This window comes from Rhamphochromis longiceps, linkage group LG1 (genome assembly GCF_057381845.1).
Source record: "Rhamphochromis longiceps isolate RC_006_pf linkage group LG1, R_longiceps_female_GT1.1, whole genome shotgun sequence".
Classification (NCBI taxonomy): domain Eukaryota; kingdom Metazoa; phylum Chordata; class Actinopteri; order Cichliformes; family Cichlidae; genus Rhamphochromis; species Rhamphochromis longiceps.
In genome coordinates, this window is record NC_140557.1 from 39685600 (window position 1) to 39712441 (window position 26842).

General features: G+C 43.2%; 1 protein-coding gene across 6 annotated transcripts in view; it reads right to left on the reverse strand.

Annotated features, from left to right (window-relative positions):
• LOC146679190 (serine/threonine-protein kinase BRSK2-like) overlaps window positions 1-26292 on the reverse strand; it is a 149388-nt gene extending 123096 nt beyond the window's left edge. For 4 of the 6 annotated variants that reach the window (XM_085408804.1, XM_085408797.1, XM_085408784.1 and 1 more), the window contains exon 1: window positions 25868-26291. In XM_085408804.1, the coding sequence (XP_085264930.1) occupies window positions 25868-25961 (94 nt within the window). In that variant the 5' untranslated portion in view covers window positions 25962-26291. Of the gene's footprint in view, window positions 1-25867 lie in introns of all 6 variants that reach the window. The other 2 variants (XM_085408800.1, XM_085408790.1) reach the window with 2 other exon arrangements.
• Window positions 26293-26842: the final 550 nt, after the last annotated feature.

A 26842-nucleotide genomic window follows, 5' to 3' on the forward strand; every position in this document is an offset into this window, starting at 1 on the left:
ATGACAAGCAAACCAGTGTATATTTATGAGTACAATATTCTTTTCTTTTTAAAGAAACTTAAAAAAAAAAACTTCCTATACCTTTAACAGTGGAAAAAGTACACGCTCTGAAATCCATACAACGCGTAGGTAAACGGTAACTCTACCAGTTTTTTCTTCTTTTTGGTACCAAGTCAACTTAAACATGAAGACCAGCATGTAAAACTTCATTTCAACTTAAACTGTGATTCTAATTCAGCTTAAGACCTTTGAACAATAATAAAATGCTTATTTTAAAAAATAAGCAGTCAGGTCCAGACCCCAATGAGGACGACGAGCATGCAGATGAGCTTCCATGAGACGGTTTCTGACAGTTTTTGCAGAAATTCTTTGGTTATGCAAACCGACTGTTGCTGCAGCTGGTGGCTGGTCTCCACCTGGTCGACCATCCTGGAGGTGAACATGCTGGATGTGGAGGTCCTGGGCTGGTGTGGTTACATGTGGTCTGCGAAACGCCTTTGAAGACGGCTTATGGCAGAGAAATGAACATTAATTTCACAGGCAACAGTTCTGGTAGATTTTCCTGCAGTCAGCATGCCAATTGCACACTCCCTCAAAAGCTGTGACATCTGTAGCATTGTGCTGTGTGATCAATCTGCATATTTCAGAGTGCCCTTTTATTGTGGGCAGTCTAAGGCACACCTGTGCAATAATCATGCTGTCCAATCAGCACCTTGACATGCCACACCTGTGAGGTGGGATGGATGATCTCGGCAAAGGAGAAGATCTCACTAACACAGATTTAGACAGATTTGTGAACAATATTTGAGAGTAATGGGTCCTTTGTGTTTGTAGAAAATGTTTCAGATCTTTAAGTTCAGCTCATGAAAAATGGGAGCAAAAACAAAAAGTGTTGCGTTTATATTTTTGTTCAGTGTACATCACGCCTGATTTCTCAACCCTAGCCGGAATAAAGCTGGTATGAAGGTGGAATCCTCCAAATCTAATCAACAGCATCAGCCTAAATGTAATTCATTCTGTAGTTCTGGTTCATTTTAACACTGGACTATACTGCTATGAATAATGCATATATTATGTTATTAGCCTCTTTCATCATTTTGTGTGTAACAAGCACCAGTGATGGATAAACCAATAGGATTACATTTTATCTCTTACTGTTCCCTTCATTTGGTTCAAACCAGTCTGATGTTTGAAGTCTCATAAACCAAAAGTAACTAGCTTGTTTTTCAAAGTCTTTGTTACAGCTCACATGTGTGTGAAATGAACAACAGCCTGGAATCTGGAGCTGTTCTCTTCATAGTTTCTTTTAGCTAAACTATTACCTTACTACATTAGCTACCGTATTTTTCCGCACTTAAAATCCCTTAATTTTCTTTAAAATCAACAGTGCGCCTTATGTATGAATTCTGGTTGTGCTCACTGACCTCGAACCGATTTTATGCGGTACACGGCGCTCAAAAATATGTCAAAAAATGTTTTAGTGCGACTTTGGTAAGCTATGAAGCCGCACCGCTTGATGGATTGTTGGAGCATTACGGCTGCCGTAGTCAGGAGCCTCACAGACTCATCTGGGTCCAAAACTCCATCTTCTTCAGGTCTCAAATTCAAACAAACACTGCAGCATCACTGAGAGTTAAGAATAGAGCTGGGCGATATAAGATTTTTTCATATTACGATATGTTTTTTTCATTTCTGGCGATAACGATATTTATCACGATATAAGTCAAATAACTATATTTGTAAGATTTAAATGTGCCGTTGCTCACAAGTAAAATGTGAAATAATCAGCAGCTTGTTTTAATTTAAATATTTATTTCCCATAATAAGTTCAACAGGGTAGATGTACTTAAGGAACATGAGACTTTGGTTTCAGATAAATAAAGGAAAATATTGCAAACTACACAAAACGCAGCCGCTAAAGCGTTTAAGTTTCAAAATAGAACAAACGAAACAGACTAAATTGTCAATTCCACTTAGAAACAAAATATTAATTCTAAAAATAAATCTTAGTTCATTTTACAGAAGAACAGACAAAATTGACTAACTTTTGTCAATATCAAATAAACTGAGAACTAAAAGGAAATTCTTAATCTCTCCTTGTTGTATAGCTTCGCTTTTCAAACAGTTTTAACAGTTACTTTAGTCTGACAAAAGCCGAATGACGAATTAGCGCTTCCAGCCAGAGATTGAGCATGCACCGCTTTATTGTATTTCCAGACTTGCTTTCGGCACAATTTACAGTGCGCGCTGCTCTGTTTTTTGTCAGACTTGAAATAGCCGAAATACCTTCACACTACGGAACTTCTATGGCCCTTCCGTTCGACAATCTCTCGGCATTGGAACCATCATCTGTTTTCTCTTCGGTAACCTTCGCTCACGCTCTCGGTTGATTTTTCTCTAGTCGGCACACTCATTTCCTTCATTACCCGGGCGGCACGGCGGCTGGCTGCTTCCCAAACATATATACATATGTGCGGCTTGGCACTTGTGCTGCACGTAACAAGTCACGTGACGCTGCGGCTGTGATTGGTTCGGCTCTGCGCTACTTAATTTGGATTGGCTGTTCTTTTTTTTTTTTTTTTTTTAAGAGGCCAAGAGAGATGAGGCCTATCACAATAGTTTAATTTTTCTATCGAGAAAAAGTTATTTCGCAATACATATCATTATCGTTCTAGCGCCCAGCTCTAGTTAAGAACTATCTAAATTATTTTATCTTTAATAAAATGATCAGCGTTGCTGCTTTACCAGGTGTAACAATTAAGTTTAACATCCAAAAAATGAAAACCCCAAATTCAGTATCTTTTGAGACACTGAATTTGGGGTTTTCATTGGTTGTCAGTTATGATCATCAAAATTAAAAGAAATAAACACTTGTAGATTATCAGTCTGTGTGGAATGAATGTATACATTATACAGCTTTCACTTTTTGAATGGAATTGGTGAAATAAATCAACTCTTTTATTATATTCTAATTTTATGAACAGCACATGTATATACAGGGTGGGCCATTTATATGGATACACGGTAATAACATGGGAATGGTTGGTGATATTAAAGTCCTGTTTGTGGCACATTAGTATATGTGAGGGGGCAAACTCCTCAAGATGGGTGGTGACCATGGTGGCCATTTAGAAGTCGGCCATCTTGGATACAACTTTTGTTTTTTCAATAGGACGAGGGCCATGTGACACATCACACTTATTGGTAATGTCACAAGAAAAACAATGATGTGCTTGGTTTCAACGGGATTCAAGGCTCACTAGAGCCCGTGAGAACACCGGACTCCCCGCAAATCGTTTTCAAACCCTCGCGGTCTGTCGCTACTCAGGTTAAACATGATGTATAAGTCACTTAGATAATTTAAAAATGTTATTGTTTGGCTTTTTTCAGTGTTTTATTTGTTCCTGAGTAAATCGGTTTGGCTGAGATTAAAGTTACAGTTGTCACACAGCTGAATAAACGTCAAGCAGAAAACTGATTAAACAGAAGTGTTAGATGGTCGAGAGTTTACTCCAGTGTCCTGTTATATTTTAGATAGCAAGGAGCAGACAGCTGAGTTTATTAAACTCCATCGAAACAATCTGCAAATTTCATTAAAAGTTTAATAAATTATCATCTTTATTTTTAGTTAGCACATACCTTAAATACTCCAAGCTGTAAGCTAATGATGGTTATATAAGAGGAGCGTTTTTCTACTTTTCACCTCATTCACCCATTCACACCCAATCAAACAAAGCTTTTTCTATGCTTAGGTGCTTTCTATCAAACTATCAAGCACCAAGGGATCGAAATTGCAAATATCTGGTGCCACAAATATTCTGATATATCTAAGAAGAGGACGCTGACATAACAGGTAAAAACATGATCAGACAGGCAAAAATAACTCCAAGATATATTTGTTCACATATAATTCTATTTGAAAGGGTTTGGGGGTCGTCAGGTTACTTACCTTCCAAGTGGTCCTCTGTACTTAATATATCTAACATGGGATAAATCTATACGTTGTGACAGAATCTCTTCAGTCTGCTGGAGGCTGAGCTGAATTGTTCATAAGGCCTGACAGTGAAGACTAAGGTAGACTGATGACAAGGCCGTAAGCTCCTCATCCCTCAGACACAGTCACCATTATAGCTTCACATCCATCTACCTTCCCACCTGACTCTATCCTGACAAGGAGACGAGTCTAGAGAAATTCCTCCATTTTTAACTCGCTTCTTCGATCAAGCTACAATCTTTGCTATCTGTGTTTGCCTCCTCCATCTCCTCCATCCATCTGCGTACTGCATCTGAGTACTCCAGGGCCTAGATCACGATGGTCCATTGGCTTTAATGTATGCTCTAACCCTAATCAAACCCAACCATGTCAGATGTCGGAAAAACATCTTCCAGTAGGCTTCAATGGTCCAACTCTTCACATTCTACATTTCTATTAGGGGTGCAACGATACTCGTATCGATATTGAACTGTTCGATACAGTGCTTTCGGTTCGGTACGCATATGTATCGAACAATACAACATTTTTAATTTATTTTATCAACTTTCCTTCTGACGATGCTGTCTGTGTTGAGCGCTCAGTGGATATCGAACCGTGACACCAAAGTATCGAACCGAACCGTGAATTTTGTGTATCGTTGCACCCCTAATTTCTATCGACATCAATTCTAGTTTTACTCACTAATTACAATAAATGCATAGTTTAAAATGAAACTCTGACCTTTTCGTCTGGACTTTGCAGCACTGATTGTTGCAGGAACTAAGCAATATGTTCAATTACACCCCGTCCTCCAAAAGCCATGTGAAGCACCTCTCTAGATCTTCACAAATCACTAAGAGTAGATGGTCCCAGACCCAGGAAGTTTCCTTTTGTCTTCTTGATTGCTCAGAACTCTGCTGAACACCACTTATAGTTTCTACAGTTGATACTGATGTGTAGATATTCAAGTACAGCATTACAAGCCAGTGTGTGTTTTCCATCCTGCAGTTCATCCTCTTCTGCTGGTAGGTGTGGAAGAGATCAGAGTAAACAAAAAGGGCTTGAATTAGGCTACTCGAAGCCACTAAGTGTTTTAGAGAGTCTCTCTTTGTGTAGCTAAAACCAAACAGCCACAACTTAATCACAGCTCTCTCTTTCAAAGGCCCGTATTGTGGGACAGATAGGGACTCTAGCCAATTAAGGGTTGACCTCGCATCAAGGAGCATGAATGGGTCACAAGGAGCGTTCTCTTCTGGCTGTGGGTAATTGTGGCCGGGCTGAATGCAGATGGCAGCTGGCAGAGAGAGATCAAATCTGAACACAGATGGGCAGCACCAATAAACAGCCACTAAACTGACTATTTTATGTAATAATGTTTCAGCCATTAGGCAGTTACTTTTACTTCACTACAGTTACCAAAACTAACCATCGACGATAACAGGACGTACAACAGCACTGGGCAGTGAAGTTGAAAGTCAGCATTAGACACAGTTTGATTATTTATTTTTTTATTTTTGAGTTTATTAAATGTTCAGTTCAGCCTGTAGATCTGCTGTCATGTCAGAACAGGCAGAACCTGAAGAACTGTGGAGGAAATAGCAGAAAATAGTAGGGAAATATGTAAATTATCGTTTCATTCACATCCATCAGGCTGGTAATCGAAAGAGGTGAAAGACTATTTTGCTTCTAAGGGATGCACTTAGGCAAATAAACACCTTATTTTAACAGAAAGAACTCAACAATGTCTGCTGATTTAATTTCATGTCATATTTTGATACACTGAACTTTGGTGAACAATGAGGAACAAATGTAATTTGATGAATTGGATCCAGATTAGCAGTAATAGATGGGTGGATGTTACTCTGATAAAAAACTGAACAAACAAACAAAGACAGTCGCTACTTTACATTTCTCAAATCCAATTCAATTTGAGGCTTTAGCCAAACATTTACAAATGCATGTGTATGGATAAGAAACACTTTCATGTTATTTTAAATAGACAAAAAGCTCGTCATCTGAAGCATGAATGCCTTTCATGTAACACTGCATGTCTGCTGCAGGTCCTGCAGTCATGCGACTGTGTCCATGTGTGCATGTGTGTGTATGCGTGTAATACTTTTTCTGCTACATTTCCTGCTTCGACTTCTGCATCAGAGAAAAACCATGTTCCTCCAGCACACAGCGTGTAAGACATGAAGCTCGATGCCACTGTCCCACCCTGGGATCTAATTGGCTGTGCTAAAATGCCAGTCAAAATCAAACGAGCAACTGGGACCAATTACAAATGATTACATCATTGCCTAGTTTGCCATTCAGACTTGTACAATAGCCAAGGTATCATCACAGCTCATCACAAAGTCTTCTCCTCCATTTCACCCTTTTAATGATCAACTTGCTCATATCTGTTCTTGTTTATTCTTTGGTTGCTCATTCCTTTTTCAGGATTTCTGTTTTCAGCCCCCCCTTTCCCCTCCCTCTCTGTTCATCCGTCCCCTCCCCCCACTGGCTTGCATTCATCCTCCATGCATGCTTCTCCCCCTCTCACTCTCTCTTTCACTCCATCCTCTTCTCTGCCCCGCCCACCTCCCTCTCTAATTCCAGATTTGCTTGAAGCACCGTCTTTGTTTCCATGCCGATTGTATGGTGTGTGTGTGTGTGTGTGTGTGTGTGTGTGTGTGTGTGTGTGTGTGTGTGTGTGTCCGATGAGATCTGCTGGTAGGCTTCCAGAACTAAAGAACGCTGCAGGACTCTGAGATGCTGGGTTGTATTTTTAGCGGGTGCTCGGGCTCTTCTCAGCTCTCCCAGCTCCTTGTTAGGTGAGGCCTGCTCGAGCTGAGCTGATATACTTCTGCTAACCTCCCCCAAAGCCCCCTGAGTCCTCCACTGCCGGCACAGCCACTTAATCTCACTCATTTACTTGTAACTGATACGCTCAGTTTCACTGCAATTCCACATGTTTGTGAAACATACGTTGTGCCATATGGTCCTTTTTTTCCAAAGTAACAGACATTGCACTACAGTTATGTTTAATGGTTCTTACAGGACATAAGACAGCTTGTAACAGTAACAAATAACAAACCATCACTTTCAGCCATTTCTTTGTGAGTTGGGAATAAATGCTGTGGCAATGTGTGTGTTTTATCTCTGCAATGATGTGCTAGGGTTGGAGTGGAGTCCCAGGGGTCATTAGACAGTGTATGTATGCTTGATGACCTTGTATGTTTTATTTAACCCACCCTAACCTACCTGCCCAGTGACTGCAGGGTGAAGGTGCTGTCAGGTCTTCTAAAAGCTTGTGATTAAATCAAATTAGAGACTATGCATGTCTAGATTTACTCTGAAGTATCACAGACATCAGACACTGCATCTTTAAAAACTAAGAGTTGTGTTTCTACAAAACCCTCTCAGATCTCGCTGGCACATGGGAGACAGAGTGGTTTTCTTCATTTGTTATCCACAGCAGGTGCTGAGCCCCGTTCACAGACTGGACCCGGCAGCATGTCTGTCGGTGTCACTGAACACCAGCAGCGCTGTGGAGGTGTTTGTGCAAGTCTGTGGGAGGGTTTTAGCCTGAAGGACAAAGGCTGCAACAGCACGGTCAAACAAGGGGACTTGACTTCGTTTACCCCCAACCTCCCACCCTGCTGCCTGCGCCTTAGGGCAGGAGACAGGATTTAAAGGGAGGGGAGAGGAGAAAAAGGGCGCGAGGTGGTGGGGCAGAAGAAGGCTGATGGGAATAAGAGTTTCTCTCTGTGTGACTTTATGTTCAGTGAAGATGTTTCTGAAGACTGAGTCATGACTGCAAAATCAAAGGGTTTCAGTGACGCTGTCTGTACAACACACAGCTCCGTACTCTGTGCCACACCAGTCACACTGGGACTGGACCAGCTGGACCAGCATAAGAGTCAAAGTGGTGGAGATATGGATCAACACCTCCAGGATAAAATTAGTTAGATGAAATGACAGGCAGACAGCCATGTTCACAACGAACTGTGTCGAGTAAGAAAACGACGTCTGCACGTCTTCATGATACTCTGACCAGATCTTCCTTTCTTCTTTCTTTCCTCCTTGTTTCCTTTGTTACTTTCATCTTTTATTCCTCTTATCCCTTCTTTTCAACACATCCTTCCCTTCTTCTTCTTTTCTCTTTTTCATTCTTAAATTCCTCTTATTCTTTTTTCTTATTTCCATCTTCCCCTCTTTCCATTCTCTCATTTTTCTACTTCCTTCCCTGTTTCCCAACTTCCTTCCATCGTTCTTTCCTTGGTTTCGTTCCCGTTGTTTCTTCCTTTCAGTGAGAGACCGTCTAGGGTTACAGTTTGATTTCCAACTGTTCAAATTATAAATCTGTCAGGTAAATTTCAAAGATGCAAAATGAAAAACCAAATCCATCCATTCATCCGTCGCTTATCCAGAACAGCAGGAAACAAGTTGGAAATAAAATATATTTGAAACTTTTGGTGTGATTAAAGATTGAAGAATACATAAAATTAGCATTTTAACTGATATGCATCAAAAATTATTTAACTTTTTTTTTCAGAATTGAGAAAGGCCTCTAAAACAGGAAATGCCATAAACATAACCGAAATAACAAATGTGCTCCCTGGCCAATCAAAACCTTCGCGGAAACCCTTTGTGTGCTTTCCCAGTCTGTTTGACTGGCTTTACTGTGTCATCATCACCTACATGAATGTCTGAATTCATCCACACATGCAGCGTGGTCTTGGACCATCTGGCAGGTGGTGTAATGAGGGTCACGACCTCCTGTTGCCCCCTCTCCCTCCATTATCAGGCTAACATCTTCACAACAGCAGCAATCTGGCCTTTTTCAGGCAGTGACAAAAAAAAAGAAAAAAAGCTGTTGCAGCGCTGCAAATGTATGAAAACACAGATGAGATGTCACGTTTTCACTGTGGACCACATGAAGTACAGAAACAAACTCCCACAATGCCATTTCTGTGAGTTACTGTGACTGAGTGTGCGGTGCTTCCTGTGTTGTTTGGTGAAATCAGCCGACACTCCCCGTACACCAGATGCTCAGATTAACAGCAGATTAAGGCCATTCCATCAGGGTGCTGCTTCCAGGGCCCGATTCACCCACCACCCACTCTCTTATTAGTTGCACAGGACCATAATTCACAAAGAGCATCTATCAGGGTGTCATACATGTGGAAACCAAACCCAGTTTACCCCTCAGAGCTATGATGTCCTCATTGTGTTCATCATTGCACAAAGCAACAATGAGGCAGATCATATTATTCAATCTTCACTTTCAGCAGTTTTATTCTGGTCTTTCACTGCGCTCAGTCTTTTTACAGTGAATGTGTTGGTTTCAGTGTGAGGGACAAATTCCTTCGCACCTATGCATCAATGCCGGTTTGAACCAACTGCACCCCGACGACGATATTAGCAAGCTGCCACGTACAAAGAGCCATGAGGCTGAACAGAAGGCACAGCAGAAAATGTGCCATTATTACAGTTTATCAAAACTTAGGCCCAATTTTCACACGTTTGCACATTTTGTCATATCTAGCAATGATGTCATTGTTCTCACTAAACATTGCCCATGCTCGCTCAGAGGTGAAGCGAGATAACGTCCTGAATAACAACTTTAAACTCAATCATTTTAAAAATTTGCATCCAGCTATGGGTGAATGTTTGGTAAAGACTGGCGTTAGCTTCACTAACTGCAGCAATGGATGATGTTTATCTTTTGAAAAGAGAGAATCCTGAGCAAAAAAACAATTAAACTAACTAACTAAGCATCTCTCCTTCAAATATAAACTCTCAATCCAATGATTTATTCATCAGACTTGTTATTGTGCTGCTGGGCTGCACATCAGTCAGGATCTTATCGTTACTGATGATTCCAAACGAATGAAGGAACAAAAAAAGGCTGTGTCACCCAACTCCATACAAGTCTATGCATTTTACTTTCCTGTCTGGATTTTTTAAACAGCTTGTTGAGACGTAATGTTGCAGTCCTATTGGTTTTTACAACAAAAGATTTAAAAGATAGTATACAATAATACACAACACCTGTTGATTTGATTTATTCTCATTTTGCAGCCTTCGAGCTGAGTCTTAATTTTATGATTTGTCTAAACCAAGACGATCTCAGGTCACATCCCATTTCCTACAAACCAACTGTTTTCTGATGAGGTGCCTTTAAAAGACAAAAGAGCTCCTCTGCAGTCTGACAGCTGCTGTGTTGGCTTACAGGGGTTACTTGCACAAAACTGACCTCATTACTTGAAACACTGGCCATGTTTAATATGGCCATCGTCCACTGATACAGAATTTGTATAATAAAATATATATACAAAGAAAACACGTCTGCTTGTGCATATGTTCAGTTTTGTGGTCGCAACTGCTGATATACTTTACATTCACATATTTGGGCAACCTGCAGCACTTGAGAGAAGAGGTCAAAGTTCATTACAGCCATCTAAACACTAAGAGCATATGCTTTTTAAAATCTCCACCAGCCTTTCTACTTTAACGCAGCACCACTGGCTGAAGCTCAAACCTTGACAGAGCTTCCATCTTGTTTTAGACGGCTGTAAACACTCACTACAGTGCCGTATTTTTCTCTTAAAATCCTTTAATTTTCTCAAAAATCTACAGTGTATGAATTCTGGTTGTGCTTTCTGACCTCGAACCAATTTTATGCGGTACACGGCGCTCAAAAATCTGTCAAAAATGTTTTAGTACGACTTTGGTAAACTATGAAGCCGCACCGCTTGGTGGATTGTTGGAGCACCGTAGTCAGGAGCCTCACGGAGTCATCTGGGTCCTAAACAACCTCCGCCTCAGGTCCCAAAGTCAAACGAACACTGCGGCATCACTGAGAGTTAAAAACTGTCTAAATTCTTTCATCTTTAATAAAATGATCAGCGTTGCTGCTTTACCAGGTGTAACAATTAAGTTTAACATCCAGGCATCCATGAAAACAGAATTTATTAAATTTAACAGAGTTAGAAGTTAGCAGGAAGTTAGCTCGCTAGCTTCCACCTAAACATGATATAGCATGTTCTGACAGAGAGATTTTCTGAAAGAATTCAAACACACAGCTCTGCTATCACTTCCAACATAAATGAAGACAGGAAACTAAACAGCAGTGATGTTTGTAAGGTTACTGAAGTTGGTAGCTGGTATATAAGACTTCAATACTTGAAATGTGCAATTCACTTGTATTTTTATTTTTATTCCTATTTATTCTATTTATCCCCTTTGTATATTTTATTTATATATGTATCTGTATTTATATATGTGTATATATATATATATATAATATTCTGCTCACGCTCTAACTTCTGTTGGTGCTGTGCTTTTCTTATCTTATCTTATAATGATGTGCTACGTGGTGGCTAGCAACACAGCTATGTTAGCATAACATAAACAGTGAAGCTGGAGGATGAACGCTAACTTCTTTCCACTTGATAAAAGTTAACGTGAGGGTTCCTGATGGTTAGAGACAAATGCAATCACATGGCAGGATGCTGTAAACGGACCAAACTTCAGTCAGGAGAACAACTGAGATAATCCATCCACAATACGAGGTTAGTCATTAATATACTGCAACAACATGGGAATAGAGCAGCTGCAGAGAATTCAACATTAATGAATCAATGGTACGGAAGTGGAGGAAGCAAGAAGAATGAGCTGAGTAAAGTTTGACTTATCTGACTGTTTTGTTTCGCTTAATGCACCTTATGGTCTGAAAAATACGGTTAGTCATTTTAACTTTGTCTTCATAACTGACTCATAACTATCCCCTAAATTCCCTTGTATATACTGAACAATGAGCTCAACCTAATTTTCCCATCTTCCTAAGACCTGTTGCCACTGATTAAGTCCAGTTCTTAAGTAATGGGGCTTACCTCAGCCTCCCCCTCCGAATCTCCCTTCCTTCAGATTGGCTTGTTGAGAGCCGCTCTTCCACTGAGACCATTTGTGATGAAGGGTCAGTGAACAGTAGATGGATGAATTGAAAGGCCAGATGCATCTTTCAGGTTCTGTGTCAGGCCTTTGCTAACACTGTTAATCTGCTGTAGACAGGTTGTTTGTTTGTTTTTTATCCTCCACTTGTCCAATTTACTCAGTGTTAATAATACACTACACACCATATACAGAGATGCCAGATTTTTAGCTAATAACATTTTGGGAATCACATTATTGGTGCAAAAATACTATGTTAAGCCTTTCAAACTGTGTTGCCTTCATTCTTAAACAATCCCCTTAAGAAAGTCACCTACTGTAAGTTATTGTAAGCAGCTACTAAAGTGCCTTTAAAATGTCAAATATGTTCTTTGGCAGATTGTCTGATACATGCAGACACAGCACTGATTCATCCTTCGAGTTCGGAGCCTTTTTATGCTCGAATGATTCATAGGACAGTGTTGAGTGGCTTCAAACCAGTTGGGTGACTTTCTTATTGGCTGCACCCTGTCTGTGCGTTTACTGCAGAGAGGCTGCGGCCAGCTTTTGCTGTAATGCAGCACTACGCCCCAGCAGTCCTAATGCCCCAATGCAAGTCACAGAAGTGCAGCAGGCCCTTAAAATGCTGCAAAACAACACACATGGATGTGCAGACACACAGTGTAGAGCCAGTGTACTACTTCTACTACTGTGTGATAGGATGTGAGTTTGCTTTAGTGTATATCAGAAAGGGTTGAGGAAGAGTTTCTATTCAGATGTATGACTTTTCTTACCTCCAGACTGTCACAGTCGCAGGCACACACATAATCCTGGGATCACCCTGCCAGTGCTACCCGTAAAGTGAGTATAGTGGGGTTTCTCACGCCCCCTAATCTGATTATGCCACATGATTGGATGTTTCACTGTGACTGCAGGCAGTGAGTTCCAGGGGACGCATCTCATCTGCACGCGCCACCGCTTACGAGCCATCTGGGTGGACTAGATGCCGAGTGAAAGTCAGATAGGACCTCTCCCAGATTCTTGACCATCTGCACAGCTGGCTACAGCAAAAGGGATATGAAACAGCAACAAGCGGCCGCAGCCTGTCCCTGATGCGCTTAGGTAATGCTAATGAGCAAAGAGCAAAAACCTCATTAAGGTTTGATGCCTAACAGGACCTTCCAACCATGACTGTGTCCTCTTTGCCGTGAAATCGCTTGGTACCAGAAGCACTTGGTCATTCCATCATGCACTAGTCAGGGGTTTTAGGAAACAGAGTGGAAGAGAGTTTATTTATCTAATACGAGATACCGGAAAGTTCATATTGCTGCAAAATGAAGTGAGGGCCAAGCGTGCGCGCAAGGCTGGATCAGAGAGAGAAGGAAGTAAAGCCGCTCTTCAAATGGTAATTTCCCCTGCTTCACTCCTGGACGCTCAAAGTGCTGACTCAGGGGGAAAGTCCAGATTGCTTTTGGAACAGGATGAAAGAGTTTTAAGAAGAGGGGGAGAATTTATGCTCAATTTCATTAAGTTTTTGGCTGAAGAAAGAGGTCAGCGGGACCTTAAGGGGCTTATCTGGAGCCATAGGCTATTCCTGTTCGATTACCAGCTATTGATGAAGGCCTTAAATTGGTCTCTGTTCAATATGACAGCAGGTGAAGTCGGGCTATCAGGCGTGTAAGGAAGTGGGAGTGGATTAAAAGAGGAGATTGCAGATATGCCTGGTGGCCACCTTCAGCTACGTGAATGAGCAGCTCTGTGTGAGGCTGTGTGCTACCTCTGCTGGAAAAACCTGTGTAGGTTTGGATTTCAGTCAGGTGCTTCAGTTATTATTAAGCTAAGGCACGAGAGCTGCAGGAACTGGAAAAAACAGAACTGCGGTATTATGTTTTTCTGCAATTTGACGTTATATTAACCACTGTGACATCACCCACTGGTTAGTGAAATGTTGAGCCTTGAGCTGAGTACCATCAGGATCTGGATGTTTTGAAACCAGAAATGACACGTAAGAGTGGCTCTAACTCAGAAACAACGGGACAGTGAAGACTCACACAATAGAGAGACAAAGCTACCCATTTTCATTCTACTGGGGACCATGATTAACAAACTGAACTCCACGGAAATGTCACGACTACAGCACATGGCTGCCCCTCCCCAAGTATGGTGGAAGGTCTCTTCCTGTTAAAATGGAGTTCTTCCTTGCCACTGTCGCCAAGCAGCTCTCACAGGGTTTTCTCTTTAATGCTTTTGCCTTGAGGAGGCTGTTGGTGCCACTTGACTCTAAATACATAAAACTGAGAAGTGTTTCTCCTGAACAGTCACCAAACACCACTGAATGATGGAAGCTCTCTTGTGTGGGCTCTCCTCAGCATCTTGACTAATCAGCACCTTCTCTGGGCACCAAGTAGTTCGTGGAACGTTGGACCAGGTGTACACCAACATGGCGAATGCGTACAGAGCCCAGGCTTATCCCCACCTGGGTCTGTCAGACCATCTCTCCCTTCTGCTACACCCAATATACACACAAAAGATCAAGAGCACTGGGATTACAACCAAAACCGTGAGAACATGGCCGCAGGACGCTATTCCGATGCTTCAGGACTGTTTCCACTGCACAGACTGGGATGTATTCAAGGTGCAGGACACTGACAATCGTGTCGCATTGGACAGTTACACCTCCACTGTCTTGGACTACATCTGTTTCTGTGTGGACAATGTAACAACTTGGAAACGATTCCGTGTGTTCCCTAATAATCCACCCTGGATGACACACGGAGTTCAACAACTTATTCGAACAAGGAACAACGCTTTCAAATCCGGGGACCAGGAGGCATACAGTGCTGCCAGGGCCAACCTGAGAAGAGGCATCAAGACTGCCAAGCAGCAGCACAGGAGGCGTATCGAGGCCAGGTTTGAGAACAACACAAACCCAAGGCAGGTCTGGGAGGGCATCAGGGCTATCACGGACTACAAAAGAAGAACACCATCACCCTCAGCCGACAGTTCTACTCTGGCTGAGGATCTAAATCTCTTTTATGCCCGTTTTGACAGGGAGAACACCGACCCTGTCCTGTCCCCTCTCCCCTCAACCGACCCTGCTCCGGTCCTGAGCACTCATGAGCTGAGGCGTGTGTTCCGGAGCATTAACACCAGGAAGGCGGCCGGGCCGGATGGAGTGCTGGGCCGGGTGCTAAAAGACTGTGCTGCGGACCTGGCGGACGTCTTCACCTCTATATATAACACCTCGTTGTCCTGTTCACTGGTACCATCCTGTTTCAAAGCAGCAACCATCGTTCCCATCCCAAAACAGTCAAATGTCACATGTCTGAACGATTTCAGACCTGTGGCACTCACCCCCATTCCCGCCAAATGCCTGGAGAGACTGGTCATTAAACACATCAGAGCTGCTTTTCCACCATCCCTGGACTCGCACCAGTTTGCATACAGGGAGAACCGGTCAACCGAGGATGCGATCGCCACAGTGCTGCACACATTACTGAAGCACTTGGAACACAGGAACACCTATGCACGGCTCCTCTTTGTAGACTACAGCTCGGCTTTTAATACCATCCGGCCATACAAACTCCGTCCCAAACTCCACCAACTGGGACTTAACTCCTCTCTGTGCAACTGGATTGTGGACTTCCTCACTAACCGTAGACAGAGTGTCAGAGTGGGTAAGAACACCTCTTCCACCCTTGTGGTCAACACCGGTGCCCCTCAGGGGTGTGTTCTGAGCCCTCTGCTATACACTCTCTTCACCCATGACTGTATTTCCTCCTGCGCGTCCAATCTCATTGTTAAGTTTGCAGATGACACTACAGTGCTCGGACTTATATCCAACAATGATGAGACAAACTATAGGACAGAGGTGCAACAACTAGAGTCATGGTGCCACGACAATAACTTGGTCTTAAACACCAAAAAGACCAAGGAGATCATTGTAGATTTCCGGAAGAGGGGCCATAACAACCATCTGCCTCTCTTCATTGGCAGTGAGGCGGTGGAGAGGGTGAGCAGTTTTAAATTCTTGGGGGTAACTGTGACCGAGGACCTGTCCTGGGGCAACCATATCACCTCAGTTGTACGGAAGGCCCAACAGCGCCTCTACTACCTGAGGAGACTGCGGAGCGCACACATTCCCAGATCTCTGATGTTGAACTTCTACAACTGTGCCATCAGCAGCGTTCTGACGTATGGATTTCTAGTGTGGTTCCCCAGCTGCACCAAGGCCGATCAGCAAGCACTCCAGCGGGTGGTGAAAGAAGCTGGCAGAATTATTGGAACAAGTCTGCCAGAGATCAGTAATATCTTCCCCACTCGCTGTCTGAGGAGGGTGCACAGTATCCTGCGGGACCAACATCACCCTGCGCGCCACCTTTTCCATCTGCTGCCCTCAGGGAGAAGGTACAGGTCTATACAGGCCAGAACATCCAGACTGGCCAACAGCCTGTATCCACAGGCTGTGAGGCTCCTGAACTCTCTGCCCCCCTCTCACGGACAATAACCATATCCAACTTCTTAATAGCAATGAACTGGTCTGCATTGGTGCATCATATCTTTATTCTCTTCCCCCTCCTGCCCCCCCCCCCCCCTCTTTCTTAAATAGATAACTATCATATCTGATATCATATCTCACAGTACAATAATATTGAATGGGTTGCATTGTTGTATTTTGTCATGTTTCTCAGGTCTTTGTCTGAATTTCTACGAACATTATTGCTAAGGATTGTCTTATTGCATTGGAGTCACACTGGGTTAAATATGTACACTTGGGTTTTAAGGGGTATTTATTATTTTCTTCTTTTTTTTGGGGTTGTATGGAAGCCCCAAACGCAATTTCATTGTTCTTGACAATGACAATAAATAAATAAATACTAAAAATAAATACTAGTTCGTGGGGAGACTGAGGCACGGGACCTGCCCTTTGCCTCTTATTGCCTGTAGGAGACACAGGCAAGTCCCTCAGAAAGGGCTATGTGGGCGCCAGGGCATCCACGCAGCCACTTCATTCTTTGCAGTCTCATGTGTCCTGAATGCTGAGCTAAAGGACAAAATAAGCCGTGTAGGGGACGGCTCAGCTGCTGTTTGAATTACTTTAGAAAAATTATTCACCTCTGCAATCAGTTTCTTTAGTAACAAAAAGAAACAAAAAACTTTAAATGTAAATAAAAACCCTAAATTAGAGTCATCGAAAATGTTTAATTAATAAATGAAATGATTAAAAAAAGAAATCAACCCACAGATTTTAATTTGAAAGCTTTTAATGTTTAGAGGCGAGACGCGGCTTCTCTCTTTGGTTCACATCTGCACCGACAGTGTCAAATAGCTAGCAGCACCTCTGCTTCACTACCTTTCATGCTGTACAGCAAAGGTTCACCATCTCTAATCACAACAAGTGCTCCAACGTCATCATGTTGATGATTAGGATCAATAGCGTCGATGGCAGACATCATCAAGACTTTGTCACATGAGCTCGATAGTGTACTCTGCAGGCAGGTGGAACCATCATGGCAGGTGGCAACGTGGTCCACTTTCAACAACATGTAGACATGAACGTATCAACTTGTCTGGTGCACAAATGTGCTGTATATTTAAAGCTGACAATGACACAATCAGCAGCAATTTAAGGACAATTATCTGGCTTTGCAAACACTCTGCAGGAGTTGACCAGAGACAAACAGGACATGGGTCTGTAATACAGCAGAGGTAATGGAGCAGAGCAGAGGAGGCCCCGATTAGTCGACTAGTCACGATTACGTCGACTATCAAAGTCGTCGACGACTGATTTACTAGTCGACACGTCGTTTGAAGATTTGTAAGATCACAAAAGACGCAGGAATGAGTAGTAGGACTTAAGAGTGTAATAACGGACTGAAACAGAAGATGGCAGCACTGCATGTACAAGGATGCCAGCTGCCGTTAAACCCCGAAGAAGAAGAAGAAGCTGTGTCCCAGAATTCATAGCGCAGCCCAGCTCAGTTTCCAACAATGGCGGCAGCTAGTTAGTTTTAATGTTACTCTTATTATTCTTTCTGGGTCACAAAATAAACGTTTAGCATATTTTCAGGCGAGAATGTAGCTGTGTAAACCTCAAATATCTGCTCAGTTTATCAAGACACCACATATTTTCAAAAGCGCGCCAACGTTTTCAGAGACGTCTGTTACCCACTAGCTTGATAGCTAACCGGGGGCAAGGCTCGCTAGAGCCTGTGAGAACACCGGACTCCCGGCAAATCGTTTTCAAACCCACCGCAGTCTTTCGCTACTCAGGTTAAATATATATAAGTCACCTAGATAACTTAAAGTTATATAAAGTTAAGATAAAGTTATAGTTTTTACACAGCTGAATAAACGTCAAGCAGACAGCTGATCATCAGAAGTGTGAGATGCTCGAGAATATACTCCGGTGTCCTGTTATATTTTAGATAGCAAGGAGTTTATTAAACTTCACCGAAACAATCTGCAAATGTCATTAAAATTTAATAAACTATCATCTTGTCTTTATTTTTAGTTAGCACAGACCTGAAACACTTAAAGCTGTAAGCTAATGATAGTTATATAAGAGCAGATGCTGCTGGTGCAATAAGCTGTACGTTTTATGCATGATCTGATTAGTCGACTAATCGCAAAAATAATCGGTGACTAGTCGACTATCAAAATAATCGTTTGTGGCAGCCCTAGTTGCATTGAAGCTGGAGGCTGAAGGGAAGCAGCAGAAAGTTAAAAAGCACATCTCCGACTTTAAAGACCTTAAAGAATTAAGTGAAAAATAACAGAAATTTGATCTAATTATCCATCTCGCTGTAGTAACTAACAAGAAGGTTCACCTTTACAATTACAAGTGAATGTTTCTGGGGTCTGAACATGATCATCTGGTCTAAGATACTGTGATGGACTATGATTCCACACGTGACCAAAAAGCATCTTTCCGAGCGCGTGCTTACCATGTAAAGCTATCACCAAGATGAAGCGTAATTTATGGTCCCAAAAAGCTGTCTGCCTGCATACACAAAGAACAGAGAGGTGAACATGCTCCATTTCTAGTTTGCTTAACGTGTTTTCAAATTCCACTCGAGCTCAGAGTAAAAGACGCCATCTTCCTTGCAAACTACAGGAAACCACAGCAATCTGCTAGAAAATGCACAGGTGTAACCTGTTCATGTCTGGAGTTTAATACCTTTAATATCTCAAATACTTTTTATCATTCAGTATCGCTTGGAAACAGAAAATAAACAAACCTGATAAAACTTGATGAGAAAATTCCAGAAAGTATTTAACATTAAAGACTAATGGAGACAAAGCTGAGTCGGTTTAGTGAAAATCACAACATCAGCAGAAGTCACACTCGCAGTGATCTACACTCGGAGCTTCATCCACCTGAAGTCAGTCGCACAGCTGATAGTGACCGACAGCCAACAGGCATCAAGCTAAACTAAATCACATCGAGCTGTCTCAAGGCGGCCCAGGAACAAACGAGCACTGCATGTCTGTGTGTGTGTGTGTGTGTGTGTGTGTGTGTGTGTGTGTGTGTGTGTGTGTGTGTGGGGCAGCTAATTGTATCACACAAACAGCATCTTTTCGATGAGCTGCAGTGTAATAAACAGACTTTGTTCTTCCGATTTCCCACGCTTTCAAAGACTCCGTTTTATCTGATCTACAAATTGTTCTCTTTCTTTTCTTGCATCACTAATTCACTTAACACATCTGCAAGCAATGTCCACACGTCTGCTTCTATCTTCACCGTGGTCGCTCCACGTACATCTCTCCCTCCCGCATGGAAATCAACTTTCAGTAATCACACATGTACCAGAGCCCCGCAACCTCGTCCTCTGTCCCCGCAGAACGCACAAACATAAAAATTACACAAAAAAATAGATACATTAAAAAAATCTGCAATTTAGCTCATTTATGCACCCATGTTTAATTCAGTATGAAAGTCTACTGCATTTTGAACTTCTTTATGCACATGCTGGTCTGTCGCCATGTAAAGGTGAGAGGGGGAGGGGTTTAAGTACAGCATGTAGCGCTGAAGGAACCAACAGCGACCTGATGACAGCTTAGCTGCAACAAACACTTCCCAGCAAGTGTTGTTACAATAATACCTCAAACTACAGCCCGAGTTTAATTTACTATTTCTGTGGGGGGGGGGGAAATCAGACTGAACTTGTGAGATGAAGCTGTGGATAATCTGGCAGACAAAGAGGCATTAGCCGGGCTGGGAAGATGAAAATAGTTCTGGCTCCCAGTGATGACTCATTCAAGCAGCAGGAGTTCAAAGACAGTCTTGAGCTGAAGAACTGAGAGAGAGAGAGAGAGAGAGAGAGAGAGAGAGAGAGAGAGAGAGAGAGAGAGAGAGAGAGAGAGAGAGAGAGACAGCAAGACAGAGCACAGGCGTGAGAGTGAGCTATGTAAGGAGAGAGAGAGATCATGGGGGGTAGTCTCTTGCTCATTGTTTAATGTTTCAGGCGTAACACCACCCCCTCTTAAGGGCTGAGCAGAGGGGCGCTGAGATCCAGCGTGAGGATACCGCCAACCAGCCACAGAAGAGAGCATTCCTCCGGTTACCATGGTAACGAGCCCTCAGCTGGGAAGGGAAGCAAGTGCCAAAAGGATGCACAGAAGAGAAAGAGGGGGTAGAGAAAGAAGACGAGAAAAAGGAGGGGTGTATGACACCAGCCGTAATTTTGATGATCCTAAATCCTGCCTGCAGAGAACGACTCTGCCAGCAGCACTGTGAGGACAACAGGATCACTCCTGGTTCACATTATGCTCACACATTCTAATTAACAAATATTGTACATTTTAGTTTGTGTTGAGGCCAGACTGCATGAGTCCCTGTTTTTTGGATTTTGGTGAGGGGGGGACTTGTTTATCCTGGGGGGCTGATTTTATAGATTTTCTTTTAAAGCTTCCAGCTTTTTCTTAAATTTTATACATAAGCATCGACTTGTGGTGGATTTTATTCTCCTTTGTGCATTTTAATTGATAATTCTCCACCTACATGACTCTGTTTTACTGCATTTATTATTTTTGTAAAACGCTGTGTAGAATTGTTAGCATTATTCTATCAAGACATCCCTCTGTATGCACACGAGGCAGCACAGACCTCTGCTGTTTTACATTCAACAAAGAATAATGAAGCAAAGTCTAATAAAATATAGTGAAGACCCAGAAAAAGCACTCACAGTAATTTCTCATGATCTAAGCACAATGCGCACACACACACACACACACACACACACACACACACACACACACACACACACACACACACACACACACACACACACACACACACACACACACACACACACACACACACACACACACACAAATGCATCCATACGCAGTGAGAATGATGGGAGTGTTACCACCTGCAACCTGCTGATAATGAAGCTGTATTTCAGCCACCTAAAGGCAGCCATCTGTGGTGGGGCTGTCCCTGCTTCTTACACCCCCACTCCCACACAGACACACACTCACACACACAGGGCCCAAGGGACTACTGTCCTTAGGATGCTTTACATCCACATGACATTCATTATAACACAACTGGGAAACATGTACACAGAAAATCATTTTAACATTATGGTCAAATAAAAATAACTGTTGCTGTCACTCCTGCACTTACAGGATAGTGAGCTACCAAACACACATATGCATACAGTGTGTGTGTGTAGAGAGAGGAAAGAAAAGACTGGCAGCTTTCAGTCTTGCAGTGAAAAGGAAACGAACAGCCACTGTCACAGGAGGAGCGATGAAACCATGACAACATGCCAAATGTTGGCCAACACTTAGAAAATGAGCGCTGTGTCGGAGCCTGGGAAACCAGTGTAAGAAGAGAAATACTTCACCGCACACACATGAAAACAGACTGACTAATTGTTGAGAGTCAGCACAGCCTCTCGCCACTGAGCTCTGACCAGCAGACACACCATGAAGGCATTGTTCCAACTCCAGAAGTGCAGGAATAAGGCATTCATCACAGTGGGAGCTTCAAAAGTGAAAAAAAAAAAGACTTTAAATGTTCAAAGAAGCGTCTGTGGTCGCACAGACAGCAACGCACTTTGCATCATATCAGTGTGAAAACACAGTTTTTCCTCATCTATGAGAAAGGACAGCAAAGCAGCCCAGAGGACAAGCAACTAAACAACAGCAACGGCTGTTACTGTCTATGAATCGATTAAAGGCCCGTTCAGTTAAACGATTGCTGTTTGAGTCTGTAAAATGTCTAAATAAATGGCTTTCTACAAAAGCCATCCTGTTGCAGCTCTGGGCAAGTGTGTCACACATCCAATCAGGTGGACAGCCTTCAACAAACGCCTCTAAAGCAGGGAAAGCCCTCCACTAACCGACTACAGAAAAGAATAAATGAATGTTCTAGATGTATGAAGTATCTTGCCTGAAAAGGCTTCACTTTGAGCATCCTGGGAAATACAATTCAATTATTATTTGTTCATGTTTCCCCTCATTGAACCACGAGCAAGTGTCCTGGCAGCAGTGGACACATACACACAAATACACATAGAAAAACACACAAAGTGTACAAGAGCTACAGCCACGCCAGGTTTCCACAGGATGCACGAGGTGATTCCGAACAAACTCCTTGTTTCACCGGGCCAACGATCCAAAAACATTCCAATAATGAAGATGGGAATCCTAACTTTGACAGGATGGAATCGCAGGATGTTTGCCACTTTGGTTAATCGCTTATAAGGAAAAGTGAAGAGACTTTGAGATGATTGCACATTTTCTGTCATCTTCTGTCATTCACTTCCTGTTCAAAGGGAGTTCTTTTGCTCCACTGTCACCAAGTGCTTGCTTATAATCAGCTGTACGGCTATAACTCTACAATAGTTACTTATAAAGCGCCTTTAGGTGACTGTTGTTACGAGCAGACCTGATATAAATAAACTCATGTGAAATATAAAGAGCCATGCAAACATTTGCTTCAGTTTATCCAACTCAGTGATGCGGGTGGACTCATGCTCATAGTCACACCTACAGCCAATTTAGAATCAGTTAACCTAGCATGCATGTCTCTGGACTGCTGAAGGAAACTGGGGAGATTATAGAAACTCCACACAGAAGAGGCTCAGTTGGTGTGTGGATTCAAACCCTGGACCACCTTGGTGTGAAACAACAGTGCTGACCTAAAGCTTTAGATAATTACATTGTCACCAAAAACTTTCATTTATTAGTTGGAAACAATCACATCTTATGTTGTACGTCTGTCCTTTCCAATTAATCTTCAGAATCATACCACAAAGCTGATACATGGCGATTCTGCACAGCGAGTATGCCACTTGTGCAGAGAGGGAAGCACACGCAAACAGACTAACAAAAAGCGTGGGCTTGTTCTGCACTTGTGTAGGAGGTTTAATGATGTGCGGACTTCCCCATCTGCCAGCTCAGCACCAGCACCAGATTTATACGAAGAGCCTTTCTTGCAGTGCTGTCGCTTCACCACGCCAGCACACACATGCACTCCTGCATGAATCTTCATTTCTACAAGCATATGCACTCAACCACTGTATCCAGTTACAGAGAAGCACTCACAGGGTCACTTGATGTACGCACTGGACAGCACCACTACTGGTAGTGGCTCTTTTAAGCCAGAGAAGATGATGGCACGGGAAAAGAGAAGGCGACATGTGTCTGTGATATCGTACCTCTTTCAGAGGTCAGTGACATGATAACCTGAGGGGTAGATTCTTGCAAGTTTTCACATGTTAACTGTGAAAAATGTCATCAGAATCAGGTTAGAGTGCTGTCTGAACCTTGCTCGTAGCACCCCTCAGCTGTCACAACAGGAAACACTCTGCTTGGATTGAGGTGGTGCAGAACCACCAACCGCTGGCTGTAAACTCAGCTCGCCGCTATCCTCGCCATTCCAATATCTCGAATGGGCATTGTGCAGACTTTGTACCAGGAGCTAGCACATTAATGTCCTGCTGCGCTGGACATTTTCACATGAAGCTTTGCAGGTAATGTCTAGAAAACTTCAGAAATGCAGAACATCTCAGTGCTGTTTTTGCCTGTGAAGAGCAGTGTTTCCACATAATTAGATTCTATTTGTGGCAGCAGGAAGAGCGCATGCACATGTGAAAGGAGGCGCACCAGAACTTCCTTAAATAAATCATTAAGTAATACTGCAGAGTGACAATAAACAATGGAGCAATAAACAGCCACTGCTCCAGCGTGGCGACGAAGTCCGACTCAACCATCTGCAGCCTCTGTGAGTTCAGCGAGTTCAGGGTCTGGTGAGAGAGACTCCTCCAGCTCGCAGTGAGCTCCACAACAGAAGAAAGACTGCTGAGCCAAGCTGAAGTCCAAGATGATGGAGGTGGTGTACAGAGGTAGCTACCTCTGATAGGACAACAGCAAGCTTCTCAGCATCCAGAACCTTCAAAATAAGAGCAAGTGGATTGAAAAATGAGCCACAAGAACGCTTGGGCTATAAGTATCCTTGATATACCTGGGCAGCAGACGTCCCCATCCTGTTTCAGCATATGTGCAACACTGAAAGACAGCCATCACAACAAGAACGGATGTGATGACATCACGCCTTCTTAGTCGCGCTGAACAGCAGCTATTATACTGCCGGTGCCACAGAGAGAAGGAATGGAAAAGAATGAGGTTGTCCGCTTTCAATAGAAGGAAAGCTCTTACACGCAAAGTCGACTCCTACTATAAATAGAACTAATATAAAATTTGGAACTTTAGTCGCCTCCAAGTTCTTTGTTCACGAACAAATCAAATTATCTGGGTTGCTTTGTGTGACAAATTGCTCTTGCAGCTTTATCCCATCTGCTAAACAGGAGAATTCTGTGAGTAATACAGCAGCAATGTGGGGCTGTTACAATCCAACTCCAGCAAGCAGCTAATTGGCTGCTTATGAATTATTCACCCCCCTGAGGGAACTGAGCAGTGCATCGGGTCTACCTGCAGGAACTGGAGGGAGAACCTTTATAGTTTCTAGACGCATGTGATCACAGATGGTGGGGCATCCGAAACAGGGAACCAGGCCAGAGCAGCCACATTACTGTCACAGTACCTGAGAGGCGATTCTGATGCAGTGACAACACAGTGCAGTGACTTTGAGCTGCAGATGAAAATCAGCCTTCTGCCTGATGTCTCATTAATATGGCTGTGATGACATCACCTGGCAGCTTGACGGGGATACCTGAACAATATTTTCAGTGTCCATCCCATTTAGGCTCTTTTAGCTATAAACTAAAGATTAAATAATAAACACTTCCAGATCATTCGCAGCGTTGCCTCGAACTGCAGTCTCCAAAATGGCCAAAGCACCGAAGCCCTGAAACAGTCCAGTCCACCAAAATGACTCATAGTGCAGCTGAAAATGATACTTTGCAGGAGCAAAGAGTGATCATCACCCACTGCTGTTCTCCATACTGAACACATTCTATGTACAGAGCAGCAGGACCTCAGTGCAATAAGCCGATGATACCTACGCTGCACCAGCCAATGCAGGGATGTGTTGCGTTGCAGCTGCGGTATGTGTGTGTGTGACAGAGAGAGAGTGAGGGAGAGAGAGCAGGGACCGGACAGTGCAGCATCACCGCTCTGCCTCTCCTGCAGAGAGCAGCCTCAGCACAGCGGGCCCATGTGACAGATGGACGCTGGAACGGAATTAGAGACAAGAAAAATCAGAGGGGCCCATCATCATCATCATCATCAGCCCTCTCTGCCTGACAACAAGGATTAAAGGCGCACCGCCACCAACACCACAATCACCACCACCATTATGATCAGAAGAGAGCAGCAGCTCTCTCCCCGCATCCACCAGAAACATCCGCAACTAGCACACGTTTCCTCCCATTTCCCGCATTCGGGACACGCAGGACGCAAAACTGCATCACCCGGCATGATGTCAGCGGGGCAGGTGCGGTGACGCCGAGCGCGGTCCTCACAGCACCCACGCGTGATGTGGGAGCTTTCACTAACCTGTCTGTCCTTTGCCCAGCGTCTTCTCCAGGCGGTACGGTCCCACATAGTTGGCGTAATGCCCGCTGTTGGCGTCCTTGCCCGAAGAAGACATTTTTGGCGTGAAACGACTCGCGGGGAGGGATTTCTTTAGCAGGGGTCCGAGCGGGACGCGTCTCTGGGGCGAAGAGAGCAATTCCACGGAGCAGTGGAGTTCGCCTCGGTCACAGCTCCAGTCTGTGCTGTGCTGCTGGTGGCCGCTGCAATATTAGCGATCCTGTGTGTGCGCCTGTTAATGTGTATGTATATGTGCATGAGTGTGTGTGTGTATCCACGTCCGTTGCTAACAGTCCTCCGCCGATTCCCTCAGTGCGGCTCAGATTGCGGTTTTGAATCGGGGTGTCATGATGTTCACGCTGCAGCCCCGTTGGGTGTGAGCTGATGACGGGACAGCTACTGCTGCTGCCTGGCGCCCCAGCAGCCTGCGTCAAGTCACAGCTGATGCCAGGAGAGTACTTCCGGCTCCACTGTACAAGGTAAAATGTCAAATATGAATCAAATGTTTTTTTTTATAAGCTTTTATGGTCTTATTTGCACATTTCTTTTCCTATTTATAAACCAAGAAGGTCCACAAAATGCAACAAAAGAGAAAAAAGCATCATTTCCGGTGTTTTGATGCTTTTGTTTCTTGTTCTTCAGAAACTCTTTTTCCTGGAATGGTAACCTTTTGGTTTCTCACTGTAAATGACATGTTTCACCAATACACAGATGCGCTAACTAACTTAAGTTCCTTTGATTTTCCATGAAAAAACCTTGGACTGATTCAGCACTAGAGGATAGATCTGCACCAGTGTTTATTTTTTTGTTATTACATGTTCAATTCTAAAGTATAAGGGTTCATTTTAAGCCTAAAAAAACCAAAAATGATGTTTAAAAATGATTTTGAAATCATAATATCTTCTGATTCAAATAATATTATCTCTTCTTATTCTGGCA